At 46.1% G+C, this 18,204-nt stretch overlaps 1 protein-coding gene across 1 annotated transcript in view; it reads right to left on the bottom strand.

Moving 5' to 3' along the window:
- The window catches only part of LRP1B (LDL receptor related protein 1B), a 1,602,836-nt gene that overhangs the window by 855,863 nt on the left and 728,769 nt on the right, over positions 1-18,204 (bottom strand). Inside the window, exon 7 of the mRNA XM_090045827.1 lies at positions 4,865-5,027. Coding sequence (XP_089901953.1) covers positions 4,865-5,027 — 163 coding nt within the window. The remainder of the gene's footprint in view (positions 1-4,864; positions 5,028-18,204) is intronic.

The following is an 18,204-nucleotide window of genomic DNA, read 5'->3' as shown; positions in this document are numbered from 1 at the left end:
CAAGAAAACCTATTCCCTCCTAATATTGATATTACAGTACATGGAAGCTGTAGCTAAGGACAGCATTTTGTTTATATCTAGGATGCAGAGCTCCTAATTATTTAGAGCCCAAGGCAGGTTATTACAAACACAGAAGTATTTCGTTACAAACTACATCAATATAAATTTGAATTTGACCATTTAATTTAATTAGCAGAATGTGTTTTTTTCTATTTTCATAGCAATAAATCTTATAAATAATCAATGCTACAAAGCTGCGGCATTTGGAACATTAGTTTCATAGTTGGGAGGGTCAGAAGGAACCTGAGAAGATCATCAAGTCGACCCCCTGCTGTGGCAGGAAAGGGTACTGGGGTCAAATGAACCCGGTCAGTGTTCATCCAGCCTCCTTTTAAAGACCCCCAGGGTAGAAGCCAGCACCACTTCTCCTGGAAGTTGTTTCCAGATCCTACCCGCCCTGACCGTGAAGTAGCGCCTCCTGATGTTTAGCCTGTCTCTACCCTCTGCCAGCTTGTGACCGTTATTTCCTGTCACTCCTGGCAGTGCTTGGGGGAACAGGGACTCCCTCAATGCCTGCTGATCCCCCCTGACTAGTTTGTAAACAGCCACTAGATCCCCCCTCAGCCTTCTCTTCTCTTGTGAAGGCTGAACAGGTTCAGGTCCTGTAGCCTCTCCTCATAGGGCCTGCCCTGCTGTCCCCGATCATGCGTGTGGCCCTCCTCTGGACCCTCTCTATGCTGTCCACATCCCTCCTGAAGTGTGGCGCCCAGAACTGGACGCAGTACTCCAGCTGTGGCCTGACCAGTGCCGCATAGAGGGGGAGGATCACCTCGTTGGACCTGCTTGAGATGCATCTGTGGATGCATGACAAGGTATGGTTGGCCTTCCTGACTGCATCCCCACACTGAAGGCCCATGTTCATATTGGCCTCAATAATGACTCCTAGATCCTTTTCTGCCTCTGCACTGATAAGAAGGGAGTTCCCCAGCCTGTAGGTATGCTGCTGGTTCTTCCTCCCCAGGTGCATCACCTTGTACTTGTCAGTGTTGAAACTCATCCTGTTCTCATCCACCCACCCCTGTAACCTGTCTAGGTCCAATTGCAGCCTATTCCTCCCTTCTAGCGTGCCCACTTCTCCCCACATCTTGGTGTCATCTGCAAATTTGAATAGGGTGCATTTTACTCATTTGTCCAAGTTGCTGATGAAAAAGATGTTGAACTGTGCGGGCCCAAGGACCGAGCCCTGTGGAACCCCACTGCCCACATCCCTCCAGGTCAAAAATGACCCATCCACCACCACTCTCTGGGTGCTGCCCTCCAGCCAGTTAGTGACCCATCTGACTGTGTAGGCATCGACACTATAGTCGCCTAGTTTTTTTAATGAGAATGAGGTGAGAGACTGTGTTGAAGGCCTTCCTAAAGTCCAGAAAGACTACATCCACTGTGACACCTGCATCCAAGGATTTGGTGACCTGGTCATAGAAGGCCACCAGGCTGGTCTCCCAGAACCTACCTCTAATGACCAGCCTCTAGTTATGTATGAAAAGGTTGCACTGTTACACACTCAATTTGTGTTTTAAATGATGATATTTAATACTATCCTCCTTTGTTCAGGAAAAGAATAATATAACTTGAGACGATTTCAATCATCTGATGGACTTCCCACGCTATAGGCTGCCATTAAAGAGGCGCCAGATCAACAGTACTACTTTGTAGAGAACGGGTTGTTCTAGAGGCTACTCCAAAAATTCTGGCTTTTACATCACTCCTCTGAGATTTGGAAGCTGCCTTCTTTTTCTTTCCATGGGAGAACCACCCCTGATCTCACCAACCATGCAACAACTTTGCTTCCCTACTAAATTCCCTTCCCCTGCCATTATTTATGAGGAGTAAACAAGCTACTTACAGGACCACAGCTAGAACATTGCATTGAATGTTGGGCTAAAGATAAGATAGATGTCTATGTTTTTTTGAAAGGTAAAAATAGAAATGGAGAGAGAGAAAGAGATGGGACAGAATCAGCTAAAAAATGAGATGTCACAGGGCAAATGAAAAGTCAGTGAATTGTTCTGATAAACAGTACACTCTTATTCTTTAAATATTATTTCCAAGTGGTTTGGGTTCCGGCATATTATGTAAGAAACCTCTTTGAATTGGCAGAAGGAATGGATAAGGTGACACAGTAAATATTTATTTTCTATTTCTAATACCTATAATTGAGGGAATAAAAACAAAGAGCAAGATCATCTTTGAATGCCTTGAACATTCATAACACCCCCCCCCCCCCAAAAAAAAAATCCAAGAACCTAGTCTGGTAAATGATATATGACAGAATTAAATGTAAGCAGATATCCAACTCACAGAAATCCTGAAGAGACTTGAGTGCAAACAGTATGAGACTTTCTACTCCCTGCATCTTTGACAAAATAAAGGCCTTTGATATGATGACAGTGGAAAAAGTGGAATGCATAAAAGAAAGAAATATGTTGGCAATCAATTGGGAAATTTGTTAACATGTATTATATTCCAATGTGCCAGTTTTGTTCCAAATGGTCTTTGTGCTCTGTACTTTAAGGAAAATACTTATATTTGATACTTGCATCTTTGACAGACAAGATTATTTAATGACTAGTTTGGAATTCAACTAGCAAATCTAGACTAAAACATGTAAGCAAATATAGCTGAAAAAGGGTGGTGTTAGCAAATTTGAAAACCACCCATTCTTTCTTACCAGATTTACCAAACAAATCAGCTTAAATACAACTTCTTTTACTGATGTTTCTTGAAACATTACCATCTGTTGGAAATTGAAATACAGCTATATTCAAGAATTATATTATGCAGTTTCCTTTGTAAAGTTTACATGCAAGCTGTTCTTGTCAAAATTAGACCCATTGTGATGATGCATCTTAATATTCAATCAGGCTTTAAATAAAGAGTGACAAAAGTCCACATATGGATGACAAGCTGTTTCTTCAGTAAATATTTTCCTATTTATTGAGCAGAGGCTTATGGCAGTTTAGGATGCATTCCACCAGGCATTTCAGACTTAACTATCTACAGACCAATAAAACAAGGATAAAACAGCCATTTCAAAGTTCTCATCAAAATGAGGGCACATCTACTTCATTGGTTTAAGCCAGTAGTGGTTAAGGTAAAAGATTTCTAGTGCCCAATAATTTAACTGAGGTTTCCTTGCAAAAGAATACTGAATCTATCTATCTATGCAATAAGCATGGGAATACAGACGGTTTTATCTTTTTAACTGACTCACAAAAGTAGCACATGAAGTATCTGGGGGCTTGGTTCTGCTACTAAATATATTAGTACTGATCCTAAAGACCCTACAATCCAGGGCATAAAATACAAGATACTGTGAAGGGTTTTTCCCCCCTCTTTTTAATCTGATCAGAGTTAAGGTTTACTGAAGAAAACTTGAAAGAAGTTAAAAGCAAAAGATCTTCCTCATGAATTTTGGAGGAAAAAAAAAAATAAAAAAAAAATCACTAAATGTATGCTATTCTATAAAATCATTCATGAAGGGCCTGGTCACACATTGCACTTACAATATGTTCACTGTGCTTAATACACCAGCTTCCATGCATTCAAGCAGGAAAAAATATGCTAAATGCTATCATACGATATGTCCCCATGAACAGGAAAGTACATTTCCCCAGGGACAAACAGCAGCAGCACAACATGTGCCACTGCTACTTGTCCCCAAGGAACCCCCATGCACCCACGCTCTGGCACAGAGCACATTGCCCTAGGTGGAGGAGGGGAGGCTGTCACCAGCACCTGGGCTGGGGTCCTGGGGGCGGCGGCCATGGCGATTCTGCAGCAGGGAGCCTGGCCAGGAGCTGGAGTGTGGCTCTAGCTCCTGGCCAGGCTCTGGTTTTGGATGGTGCACACTGCCACTGCATACCACCCCATTTATTTATTTATTTATTTATTTTAACCATGGGGTCAAACCCCCACACCTGCCCGGCAAGTTAAAAGTATGGGGAATGCCTGCATGTGTTCTACATGCAGCGTGCAGCGCTAGTGCTGTGTACCACATATACCTGCTTGTCTGGATGTGCCCGTACAGTACCAAAGTTAGGACCTTTCAGGCAAGAAATATCTCCAGACCGTGTTGAGCAATGTGTAGTATGCTAACATGGGAATTCTCCATGGAGATGATACCAGTGGGTCTTCACCCACTCCAGCGTGGTCTGAGGCTGACGAACAGTGGTTTGTCGGTAGCCCTGGAATCTCGCTAGAACCAGTCCAAGACACTGGTGCAGTGCAAGGGCCGGGACGGACAAACGACTGATTGCCAGTACCAGCTCCCTGCACTGGAGTCTTGATCCAGCTCCATGGTGATGAAAGGGCTGGGACCAACAATGAGCTGTTTGTCAGCCACTGGCTCCAGGCCACATCATAAGGGTTACCAAACAACTGTTCAGAAAACTTTCACTCAGCATAATGCTTACCATGATCAACGCCCCCCCGCCACAACAAACCATGTTTTAAGTGTAAAACAACAAGGTCCTAAGTTACTTGTTACAACTGATGCAAGCTCATGCTGTGTACATTTTCACTGTGATAATATTGTTGAACTCTTTTAGGCACCTGAATTAATATCCTAATAAATAACTGCAAGTGTGGTTTCTCTAGACACAAATGAAACAAATGTAGTATTTATACTGAACATAGTATCACTTGACTTTTACTGGGATAAATTAAAGATGTTTGATAAATTAATAATTTTCACCTGCCATTAAATGCCACAGGAATGATTTTAAAAAAATGAAGGCTAGAAATATTGAAACATTATTTCAATTTTTTGGCATGCAAGTATGCATTGTAATAATAACCTTACCCTGATGCTGGATCAACAGCTATTGCTTTAGGGTTATGAAGATCAAGATCAATTAAGGTAATGCACATGGTTCCATTGTGATTACACACAAAGATCCTGTCACTGATGTGATCCACAAAATAAAAATTTCCAGCGAGCCAGTCGATTGCTATTTGTTGTACATCTGCCAAAAAAAAAAAAAAAAAAAGAGATTATTGAATCAAATGTGCAAATGCAATATGAATAACTGAACTGTTGGCTACTCTGCCAAAACAGATGCTGTATAAATTTTAAAGAGCTCAAAATGTTGTTATGATTGGAGTGTATACAAGGACATTCATTCATTCCTATGGTATATAATAAGCAATTCAATTCTCTACTCAAATATTGACAAATGACTTGGCATTTCTCTGATAGCTTTGTTCCTTTTTAAGAGGGGAAGTTCCAGGTACAAATGCAAAGATTGGTACTTTCAAATATATGAATTTATTGAATGTGGGTCAGACATGCTGCTTCAAATGTCTTCATTTTAAACTGAGGCAGTACCAAAGTTTTTAAAGTCATGCCCAATTTTTAATGTTATGTCTTTGCATGATGGTGCCTGTTTGAATTACAGCAAAAATCTGGGTGTGGATGGTTGTGTGTTAATGGGATAATAGATTCCACTGACCAGCTAGAATCAGGAAAGCAATTTCATTCTGTATAGCCCAAATTTAGACACAAGGAAATTGTAATATAAATAACAATGAATCGTTCTAGTAAATATATTTAAAACTTGAGTAAACAAAAAAGGATAACTACCTTATTAATAGCTTAAACACCTGTGAGTTAGTTTCAAAAAATGAAAAGCATAAAGCTGTCGTTCAACTAAATCATTGTTTACGTTAACAAAATTACTTTTCTATGATCTGACAAGTCTGAGCTGCCATGTTTCTGGAGTTGCCACCAATATGAGCAGCATCAGGAGACCTACTCATACTATGCATGTCACTGCCCAGTTAAATATTAAAATATTTTATTTAAAAATATATCCAGTGGGCCTTATAATGGACTACTGGGCAGAATAACATCATTTTGGGGAAAATAGCTATCACCCGAATGTATGCCAGAAATTAGAAATAAAATTAAAATTTTATTGTGTGAGATAAGAATTATTTCCTTATTTTTATCTCTTTAAATTGGCGACTGACAGTAGTGGTCTGAGTTTTCCTTTAAACAGGTGCTTAATTGCTTACCATAAATGCACTTAACATTATTACGAAAAATATTTACCAAATATTCAGAAAGATATAGAAGATTATGCGTTTGTGGCAATAAGTGAAACTTTATGAATATGCATTTTCTGAAATACTTAGAATAGAGGTGGATACACTTGTGTTACCCTTCAAAGGATAGAAAATATAAACAACACTTTACTCAATAAAACATCAGGAACAAATGTTGGCTGCCTTCCACTACATCCATCACATTGCACAGTTCACCTCTACCCATGACTCGTCTACCCAGGATCTGTCAGTCTACTACTAATTTTCTTTTTAATTCAAAGGTGATATTACCCCTTTCGTTTTGAAAACAACAATTATAAAGGCATAACATGTCAGAACAGAGAAATGCTTTTTCTAGTCTCTAGTCCTGACACTAGTAGTGGTCAATGTCACATGCATTAACTGAAAGGGAAGGATTTTTTTTTTCCTTACTCAGTGTGTGTTATAGACTACTATGAAGAGTGTGGATGAAATCTTGCCCCACTGAAATCAAAGGGAGTTTTGTATACTTTTTTTCTGAACTCCTTAGGTCTCAGGTTCAAAGTTATTTTTACATAGCTAGAAGCTTGCATTTTCAGTGCAGAACATGGCTTCTAAGTGTCTTTATAAGTTCTGAATATGGAATTTAGGGAATATCTACTCCACCTTGGTGGCAAGCCTGAAAACACTGCCAAGAAGCACCCCATTCCCCCACCTAATTTACTTTGTCCTCTCAGTGAAAGACAAAATCCAAAAATCAGACAGTGGGACCAGTTTATCACAGATTTCATAGACATTAGGGGCTGGAAGGGACCTTGTGAAATCATCGAGACCAGCCCCCCTGTCATAGGCAGGAAATCTGCTGGGGTCAAAATGATCCCAACAAGATAAACATCGAGACACCTTTTGAATGAGTCCAGAGTAGTGCTTGTACCACCTCTGGGAGGAGTCTGTTCCAGACTCTGGGCGCATGGACTGTAAATAAGTTTTTTTTTATCTCCAGACTAAATCAGCCTTCCAGGAGTTTGTGGCCATTACACCTTGTTATGCCTTGGGAAGCCCTGGTGAACAACTGTCTTCCCAGGTCCTGATGCACCCCTATTTATACACTTGTAGGCTGCCACCAAGTACCCCCTAAGCCTTCTTTTCTCCAGGCTAAAGAGTCCCAAGTCCCTCAGGCTCTCCTCATAAGGCTTGCCCTCTTGGCTTTTGATCATATGGGTGGCTCTCCTTTGAACCCTCTCAAGCTTATCCATGTCCCTCCTGAAGTGGGGGCCCAAAACTGGATGCAGTACTCCAGCTGCAGCCTCACTAAGACTGAGTAAAGCAGGAGGATGATGTCCCTGGTTTTGCTTGAGAAACATCGGTGGATGCATGCCAGAGTTTGGCTTGCTTTGTCAGCTACAGCATCGCATTGGTGGTTTGTATTCATCTTGTGGGCCATCAAGACTCCCAAGTCTCTTTCAGTCATGGTGCTAGTGAGCCTATAAGTATGCTGCTGGTTTCATAGTTTCATAGTTTCATAGTAGCTAGAGTCGGAAGGGACCTAGGTAGATCATCTAGTCCGACCCCCTGCCTTAGCAGGAAAGAGCACCGGGGTCAGATGACCCCGGCAAGGTGCTCATCTAACTTCCTTTTAAAAATCCCCAGGCTAGGAGCCTGCACCACTTCCCCTGGAAGCTGGTTCCAGGCCCTAGCCACCCTGACTGTGAAGTAGCGCCTCCTAATATCTAATCTAAACTTACCCTCCGCCAGTTTGTGACCGTTATTCCTGGTCACTCCTGGCAGCGCACGGGGGAACAGGGACTCCCCCAATACCTGCTGATCCCCCCTGACCAGTTTGTAGCAGGCCACAAGGTCCCCCCGTAGCCTTCTCTTGTGGAGGCTAAACAGGTTCAGGTCCCGTAGCCTATCCTCATAAGGCCTGCCCTGCTGACCCCTGATCATACGAGTGGCCCTCCTCTGAACTCTTTCCATATTGTCCACGTCCCTCTTGAAGTGTGGCGCCCAGAACTGGACGCAGTACTCCAGCTGCGGCCTGACCAGTGCCGCATAGAGGGGGAGGATCACCTCCCTGGACCTGCTCGAGATGCATCTGTGGATGCATGATAGGGTACGATTGGCCTTCTTGACTGCCTCCCCACACTGCCGGCCCATGTTCATCGTGGAGTCAATGACGACTCCAAGATCCTTTTCCGTCTCCGTGCTGGCAAGAGGAGAGTTCCCCAACCTGTAAGTGTGGTGCCGGTTCTTCCTCCCCATGTGCAACACCTTGCACTTATCAGTGTTAAACCCCATCCTATTCTCATCCGCCCACCGTTGCAACCTGTCAAGGTCAGCTTGTAGCCTATTGCACCCTTCTAGTGCACCCACATCCCCCCACATCTTAGTGTCATCAGCCCACATCTTAGTGTCATCAGCTCCCAAGGTGGAACACCCTGCACTTTTCTACTTTGAAGGCCATCCAATTCTGTTCCACCCACCTTGAGAGTGTGTCCAGGTCGGCCTGTAACCCCAGCCTGTCTCCCAGTGACCACTTTCCCCCATGGTTTAGTGTCACCTGTGAATGTTGCAAGCCCACATCTGACACCCGAATCCAGATCATTAATGAAGATGTTGAAGAGTACTGTCCTGAGTACTGAGCCCTGAGGGATGCCACGGATCACCTTGCGCCACACTGATTTGTGCCCACTAATTAGTATTCTTTAGGTCCAACCGCGGAGCCATTTCCCCAGCTATTGGCTCATATCATGGTCGAGGTCACACCTCCCCAGCTTAACCATAAGGATATCATAGAACACTAAGTCAAAGCTTTTCTTGAAATCCAGATATATGACAGCAACCTTGTGTCCCTTGTCCAGGCAATACATCACCTGGTCATAGAAGGAGATGTTAGCCAAGCTAGACCTACTAGTAACAAAGCCACACTGGCTGGCATTCAGAAGGTTGCTTTCTGTTAGCCTGTTGGTGATGGATCCCTTGATAGTTTTCTCCAAGATCTTGGCCTTGAGAACCTACACAGAGCTTCTATCAAGCCTTTTATCTTGAGTATACTTCCTGGCAAGCACTCAGAGAGTAGATTTTTATTTTTGAGTGGAGGGAGGGCTAAGACTCTGCTCCCCCCATGAAATGGCCAGAGCATAGCCGAGTGGAGCCTCTAGCGGATCAGGAGTGGATGTGGGCTGCCCACTTCAGCCTTGAGGTTCTCTACCCTGCTGCAGTCCCTGGAGCCCTGCGGCAGCCATGTCACAATGGTAAGGTTTCCCCTGCTTGTCTGGAAACAGTGCAGGACACAACTTTGTGCTACTACCCCTGCTGCTGGCAGGTAGGCAGAGGGTACTTACCATGGTGGCATAGCCAGCATGGGGCTCCTAGGGGGAGAACAGCAGAGGGGGGAACTCTAAGCCCATTACAGGAAGCCCACATCCACCCCTTTCCCTTCCACATATTTGGGGGGCTCATGGTGTCCCATTCTCCCCTTCCTGGGTGTGTGCTCAGTGGCAGGGAGCCACCTCCTCTGCCCCACTGTCTGTGGTTATGTCCCACTCCCCATCCTGGCCCTGGGTCCCATGTACTGCCCTGGCTGGGCATCACCCACAGACCCAGACTCTACCCCACTCCCTCCCTCCCCATGAGGCCATGTCTGTCCCCCTCAACAGACTTACCTGCAGGCAGCTGGGAGAGTTGCTCTCCACCACTGCCTGAGGCTGTATTCCTGACAACATGGCAGTGTGAAGTCTTCAGTTAGGGATGGGGGAAATCACCCTGGCCTCTTCCTGAGGGGAGCCAGGGCCCTTGGGCTTGCATGAACTTGTGCCTATGCTCATAGCCATGCTAACACAGCAGTCTAATTTGTGCTCTGGTCCACAGCAACTCGTACCAAGTCAGCAGAACAGTAGCAGTAGTTAGTCTATTGGGTACAAATCTATTGAGGCAGTCAGGTACCTGGTAGCAATTTTTAAGTCATGAACGATGCATGCCCACGACAGCTGGGGTGGGGAGGAGGGGAGGGCACAGTGGCAGCGAGAGTGCGGCAGCGGCAGCAGGAGCGCAGCGGTGGTAAGCACAGAGGTCCCACAGATGCTGCTGGCGGTGTTGGCACTGGGTTAGCAAGCAGTTACTGCCCACAGGCACTGCCAGCACTGTCTTTCTGTAGGGGATGCACTGCCACTCAGGGGGTGCATGTGCACCTGCTACACATCATCTGTTTCAAGTTATATCTTGCTAGACATGAAGTAGAACAAATATTCACATCTTTTAGCATTCATTTATCTGCTCTACTTTTTAGAGCAGAACTTTGGTGAGAGATTGTCTCTGAACACAAGAGTGAGCTGAAGAACGCCTGTGTAGCAAGTTGGCAAACTACCAAACTCCCCACAAGAATACCAGGCTCTTGTGTACCCACTCCCACGATTTAGAAACTGAAGCTTTCTTTAGACAGGTGGAGCAATTACTAGCATCTCTGTTAGCATAATTGGGGATATAAGAGCAAGAAGAATTTCTATGAGGAAAACAAACTAGGGTCTGAGTCATGAAAGCCCTGCAAGGAAGTCCTAGACATGACTGAGTTTTGGGGGAAAACTTATGCTAAGGTCTGCCTTTTGTTTAAGAGCCTCTCCACAGAGGTAAGTAAAGATGCAACGGGATCTAATGTGTGATCCACACAATCATGCACTAGATACCATTATGACTTATCACTGCTGTGGAGGGATTGTGGGCTGTAAGGCTCACAGTGGGGGCTGCAGGAGGAATAATGCCACGGCTGTGAGCCTCATGAGGTGTGGGGTTTGCAGCAAGGGCAGTATGGAGAACACTGCCACCACCACAAGCCTTGTGAGGTGAAGGGCTCCCAGTGGAGGCACTGGGGAGAATGCTGCCCCCACTGTGAGCCCCACTGCTGATGAGGCTCATGGGGTTGGGGGGGAAGTGTTCTCCCAGAAGCCCCACAACTGGAGAGGCTTACAGTAGGGGCGGTATCAAGAACAGTGCCACCATTGCCAGCCTTATCACCTGTGGGCTGGGAGCCCCTCAGTTGATGGAGCTCCCAGCCACAGAGGAACACACTTGGCCACACATTCAATAAATGGTATGATTAGAACCATCTACAAAGTTATTACACATTTTTGTGAACTAACTTTGTAGCTCATTGCTTGTTTTATCCAGCCATTAATTACTTGAATATGCAGCTGGGTCACAACTTAAGGTATGATTAACCAATTAGTTCCACTTTAAGTGTAACATGCAGAGGGGGACAAAGTTATAAAAAGTTCCATAAGATGTGTAATGTTTGAAATATATCAAGTGTGTGTACACGCTAATGCAGCCAGGCTAGACTAAACGTACCTGTTCTGACCCGATTTAGAAACCATGTAGGCCTGGGAAAATACTTGGACAGAACACGATCCTAGGGTACTAGAGTCACTGTAAATCATAGAATCATAGAGAAGCAGGTCTTCCAGAGGTCATTTAGTCCACCTCACTACCTGAGGCAGGATCACCCCTATCCCAACACTCCTATAAAATCCATTATCTAAACTCTAGATAAGACTTCCATCAGCCCCGACACAACACAGACCTGACATACTAACCTGGTACAGGTAATGCTGGGGAACCATGGCAGCCAATGTCCTGCTTCTATGAAATGCTGTAAATGTACGCTGAAGAGATCTTGCTTTGTAGTAGTGGATGTGACCTTCTACCCAAGGCAAAATCCCCATAGTCTGTACCAATTTGACCATGGGGTAAAATTCCCTCCTGACCCCAAATACAGCAATCATTCTGGCCCTGAGTGGAGGAGCAAGACCCTCTAACCACGAACGTCTAGCCTTGATCCCAGCAGGTGCATTGGCACAGCCCAGTTGAAGCCTTGAGCAACACCCAATGCCTCTGATGGAGGTTTAAAAACACCCTTATGCATGTGGCAGAAAGAGGGGCTTTGGACAACCAGCAAAGTCCAGAAGCATGGGAAATGATCATAGTAGAATATGGCATAGCTATGCCTAGATCAGTGCTCCCATGTGTTTCCTCAGCATGACACATTTTTTACCTCATTTTCTCAGCATGGCCCCTCAATCCCAACCCACAGCCCCCTACAACCTGAAGTGACCCTCACCCCCTGCTCATGAGCCTTGCTGGTACCCCACATTCTCCACAGTCCCCCGTGCCCCCCACAAACAATGCCAGAGCCCTATCTGCCACCTGTGGAAGGCAGCAGCTGCTGTGGCTGCAGCAGAGTGCAGAGCCCAGCTTCCTCCTCCCTGCCTCCAGCCCTGTCCCCTCCCCTGCAGGCAGCACTGCTAGAGTGGAGCCTGTGGGGTGGGGGGGAGGATGCAGGCTGCCTGCTACAGGTCCAGTGGGCAGGAACTGGCAGGGGAGGGAGGCATGGCAACTCTTCAAGTATTTGAAAACTGCTATCATGTCTCCTCTAAGTGCCTTTTCCACAAGCTGAAAAAGCCTAGCTCCTTCAGCCTCTCTTCATATGGCTTGCCTTCCGAGCCCTTTATTATCTTGTTGCCTGCCTCTGAACCCTCTCTAACCTTTCCAATTCAATGCCCAAACTGCACACAATACTCCAGATGAGGCCTATACAGTGCTGAGTAGACAGGCACTGTCACCTCCCCTGTCTTGTACCTACTGCTTCTATTGATGCATCCCAAAAAATCACATTTGCCTTTTGTGTGGCTGCACCACATTTGCAGACTCATATTGAGTCTGTTTACCAAGACTCCCAAATCATTTTCCACAGTATTGCCATGCATCCAGGTGCCACCCATTTTATATCTGTGTTATTGATTATTCTTCCCAAGGTGTAGCACCTTGCATTTGTCCACACTGAACTTCCTTCTGTTAGCTCTAGCCCAGCTTTCCAGTCAGTCGAGATCATTCTGATTGCACTCCCATCCTCCAATGTGTTCACAGTTGTTCTCAGTTTCATGTCACCTGCAGACTTGCTCAAGAAGCTTTCTATGCTAGAGTCCAAATCATTAATAAACTTACTGAACAGCACCCTGTGGGAATCCACTTGAAATCTTCTGCCATTCTGACATGAACCTGTTATCTTTGTTTGGGGCTACTGAGCTAGTTATCTATCCATCTTATAGCAGTTTTGCCCAGCCCACATTTCTCCAATTTGTTCATGAGAAGGTTATATGGGACACTGTCCAAAGTCTTGCTGAAGTCCAGATACACTGTATCCACAGCATTCCCTTCATCCACCCAAGTGGCAAAGGAAGAGCTCAAGTTTATTTGACACAATTTATGCTTCATAAATCCATCTATCCTTTTCTTCTCCAGATGGTTTCAAACAGCCTACCTTAGGATATGCTGCAGTAGCTTCCCAGGTACTGAGGTGATGCTAACCAGTCTGTAGTTGCCTAGGTTCTACTTTTTGTGTTTTTTTGTTGTTGTTGTTAACAAGGGGCACTACATTGGCCCTTTTCCAGTCTTCTGCTACCTAGCCCATCTCCCATGACTTCATGAAGTTCATTGCCAAGGAGGCAGAATCAACTATTTGCTGTATATTAGATTATAAAAACTGAATGAGTTGCAAGTCTTCATATAGTGCTACTTCTATTGAAGAATGGGTGGATATGGAGGAAAGAGGTTTATATAACATATGGAACAAAGTTATAACATTACCTACTTAGGTCATGTTTCCCAGTGGTCAAAGATGTATAGGTTTAGTGCATTGGAAGGGCTGGTTTTCCCCAGTGAAATTAGATGGAGAACACCTGGGCAATTATCCTTAAAAAAAGAAAGGTTTAACTGAATGCTTTTACAGCATAACATCAGGCAGTATAGCAGGGAGGCTACTGGGGCCGATCTCCATGAGGCCCGCCCACCTGCTCTTAGGCTAACCGCCTGCCTCCCTGCCCACCATGCCTTGGTCTTAATTGATTAGTTAATAGATGTAATTAGGTGGGAGGCTGCCATTTTCTGCCCTGCTGCTAGGGAGCGCTATCTGCAGCTCCATTCCTCCCCTACACCACAGCCCAAGCCTCACTGACAACATCATGATGTTCTCATACGGCCAGTCCCTCACGATAGGGTCCTACAGTAGGATTCTGGGCCCCACCTGGCTTCCTCCCTTCAGCCGGACTCTGCCGCCGTCATACCAAGCCATATATTACCTTGCCATCGCTTCCCCTTTGGATGTGGTCCCCACACTGGGACCCTTCAGCTCACACTAGCCCCAGCCCACCTCCAGGCCAGTCAGGACCCCAGGACCCTGACTCTCGGGTGTCCCTCTCAGTGGACCTCCTTGCCTTTCTGACCCTCCTGGTCCTGGCCTCTGCCTGGGCCAGTCAGGGGAAGCTCTGGCAGGCCCTGATGTATCACCCATACTCTTATCCCAGGGTCCCCCAATCTGGGTCCTCTTTTATGGATGTGAGGAGCTGGGGTACCTCACATCATGACTGGTGCCTCATGGTCTCACAGGGGACTCTCACTCTTCCCCTGGGCATCAGGTCTTGGTGCTATGACTGGTGCTATTTTTGACCCACACTCTGCCTCCTAATGGTGGAGGACTTACTGGGGTCAGGACTCAGCTCTGTTGCCCTCTGGCTGAGCCCCCCCTCTCCCTTCACAGGGCTCCACATCACCCTTTCTCTGGGGCTTCTGATCACTGCCCCCTCACGCTGGGGGTTCCACAGCACTTGTAACGCCCCCTTTACTCAGGGCCTCAGGGCTTCCCTGCACAGGTGGGCTCAGGTGGCCGTAGCTGTGCCTGGCCCCAACTCTCCTCCTCAGGGTCTCAAACCCCTGCAGGGCTCAGGCGGCCTCGGCCACACCTGGCCTCTAACTCTCCTCCTTGGGTCTTGCACCCCCACAACTACCTCCGATGGAATGCAACCCACCCTAAAGGTGAGGGCTAGGGGTTAAGGTGCCCTGACCTGCCTTTCACTGGGGTGATCACTGTCCAGGAATTTCCTGGGGGCTTCCATGCCACTGGGAGCCCCACCAGGCCATCCACTCCCATCAGGGTGTAGTTTCCAGTCGTACCCAGGACCAGGAGCCTCCTACTATTCCCTACAGCTCCTCCCTTACCTCCAGATGAAACTCTGCAGCCCTCAGACCAGGTGGTGTTGCTGCCTTCCTCCAGCAGCCAAACTGCCTTGTTTATATAGGCAGCCCTGAGCCTAAAATGGCTGCCCTCATTAGGCACCTGGAGGCTGCCAGCTCTAGGGCCTTAAAGTGGCAGGCACACATAGTGCCCTGCCACAGGTAGCAACAGAAGATTAACAGATAAGGCTTTAAACTGACTTTGTTGGGGGATGCAGAAACTCCAAGTGGAACATGCCTGGGGACTGACACACAGAAAACCTCTCACATGGATAACCTTTTTTGAAAATGCTAATGGAATGGTTCTCCCACAGTGTCTCAGGAAATCAAGGGTGTCAGTTGAGGGACTCAGCTTCCTGTACACCAATGTCAAGAGCACGGGGAACAAGCAGGAGGTGCTAGCCCTCCTTCTCTCTAGTGGGCAATATGACCTGGTGGGACTCCTCACATGATTTGGAGCATAGCCATAGAGTGCTACACTCTGCACAAAAGGGACCAAGCAGGGAGAAAATGCAGAGTGGCAGCTCTCTATGTGAGGGAGGAGTACACCTCTTCATAGGCTGACATTGGCTGCAAAGATAAGCAACTTGAAACCCTCTGGTTCAAGGTTCCGTGGGGGGGGAGGGAGGGGGATAGATGAGAGAGACCTAACTGTGGGCATTTACTACAGGCCACCGAACCAAGGGGAGGAGCTTGATCTGGAGTTCTCTCAAGAACTGACAGAGGCCATGCATGCAAGGGACTTGGTTGTCATATGCAACTTAAATTACCTGGACATAGATTGGAAGGGACACTTGGCTAGGTCAGATTGGTCATGTAGCTCCTTAATTGTAATTGAGGAGCTTTTTCTGACCCAGGAAGTGCAAGGGCCAGCCACAGTTACCACTCTCTTAGACTTGGTCTTGGCCAAAGGAGATGATCTGTAGTGTGGCTTGTACATTGAGGGTAGCCTGGGTGACAGCAACCATAAGCTCTGGTTCACTGTTCACTGCAAAGTTGACAAATCAACTAGCAGGATTGAAGTCTTGGACTTTAAAAATTCTGACTCAAACAGGCTCAGGGCATTAGTAGGAGAGATGATGTGGAACCTGGGACAGAAGGTGAATGGGGTGTAGGAAGAGTGGTCATTCCTTAAGGACATGATTCTTGAAGCACACAAGAAAACTATTCCCATGAAGAGGAGGAGTAGCAGAAGGGCTGGCAAGCCCTCCTGGATCAATAGGGATATTGTGGTCCCCTTGAAAAAGAAAAAAGAGGCATACACACAATACAAGCTAGGGACAGTCCTCAAGGAGGACTATACAACAGTGGTTTGCACTTCTAGGGAAATGATTAGGAAAGCTAAAGTGACAACTGAGTTTAAGTTAGCCACGGGAGTCAAGGACAATAAGAAGTCCTTCTTTAGGTATGTAGGGAGCAGAAGGAAAACAAATGGAAGTGTGGGGCCCCTGCATAACACCTTGGGACAGCTGGTGACAGGCATTCAGGAGCTCAGGAAAAAAACTGAACTCGTGAATGCCCACTTTGCTTCGGTATTTCACTGGACCAAGGGGAAAGACAAGTGAGATAAGGACCACAGGGGACATGATAGGAATGATAGCCTTCCCACTGTGGATGCTGAGCTGGTGCAAAACTAACTAGAAAAGCTAGACATTTATAAGTCAGCAGGGTCAGATGGACTTCACCCGAGAGTGCTGATGGAGCTCACTGAGGTCATTATGGAAGCCCTGGCAACACTCTTTCAGAACTTGTGGCATACAGGGAAGATCCCTGAGGATTGGAAGAGGGTCAACATTGTGCCTATCTTCAAGAAGGGGAAGAGGGAGGACCTGGGAAACTATAGGCCCATCAACTTAACCTCCATCCCAGGGAAAACCTCCATCCTGCAAAAACAAATTAAAGAATCTATGTGTGATATGTTCATTATGGGTAAGATTCTGAATGACAGCCAGCATTCACCATGGGTAGGTCTTGTCTTACCAATCTCATCTCTTTCTATGAACAGGTCTCTTGCCACCTGGACACAGGAGAAAAGGTCAACATTATACACCTAGACTTCTAAAAGGCTTTTGATCTAATATCCCATTATATCCTTGTAGAAAGGTTGGAAGATTGTAGACTTAATTACTCAACAGTTCAGTGGGTGGAAAACTGGCTGCATGGTAGGACCCAGAGAGTTTTCATGAACAGATCTGTTTCATCTTGGCGAGACATGGACAGCGGTGTCCCGCAGGGGTCTGTGCTTGGACCAGTGCTTTTCAATATCTTTATCAATGAAACTCCTTCACAGGCAGGGCATCCAGGTGGTGTAATAAACTCCCTCCAGTGGTGGTGCAGTCACCTACCCTGGAAATCTTCAAAAGGAGATTGGAAAGTCATATTGCTGGTGTCACTTGACCCCAGTTGTCTTTTTCTGCCTAGTGCAGGGGGACTGGACCCAGTGATTTACAAGGTCCCTTCCAGTTCCTAACAATCTAAGAATCTATTAATACAATGCAGAATAGCACTAGCTGTTAGGAGGAGTGCATAACATATATACATAACACTGGGTGCATCTACACAAGATGTTTACTGCTCAGTAGACTAATTAGCTATGCAGTAAATGTTGTGCATCTATACGTTTACCCCTTTTAGGCTGGAATAAACAAATTTACTCTATAGCACAACCTGTGGAGATACTGCCAGAGCACAAGGGTGCTTCAGTGCTAGTGTCTGCCTGCCAACTACCCCCAACTTGAGCACCCTTGTACGCTAGCTAGCCAGCCCCTTTGCAGCACATTGAGCTGGCGGGGAGCAGCCCTGGGCTTTAGGCTGAACCTCCAGGCTCCCTGACAACCAGGGCTGCTCTGACCTGACTTAACCTGCTGCAGTCCTGGGTGTATGTGAAGATGTGGTACCTGGGAGCAATAAATTCAAGAGCAATAAACTCTGGAATTGATTCATGTGCATTAACTGCACAAATAAACACACCCACTCGGTACATAACTTGTAGGGAAGAAAGGGATAAGCTTTCTGCAGAGTGCGAGGGGTAAAATGAAAGTTTTCACAATGCTCCAA

Source organism: Crocodylus siamensis, chromosome 4 (genome assembly GCF_052110815.1).
Source record: "Crocodylus siamensis isolate JL-2025a chromosome 4, ASM5211081v1, whole genome shotgun sequence".
NCBI classification, from domain to species: Eukaryota; Metazoa; Chordata; order Crocodylia; family Crocodylidae; genus Crocodylus; species Crocodylus siamensis.
Note: the sequence above shows the minus strand (reverse complement) of the source record. Positions and strands in the feature narration are given on the sequence as shown.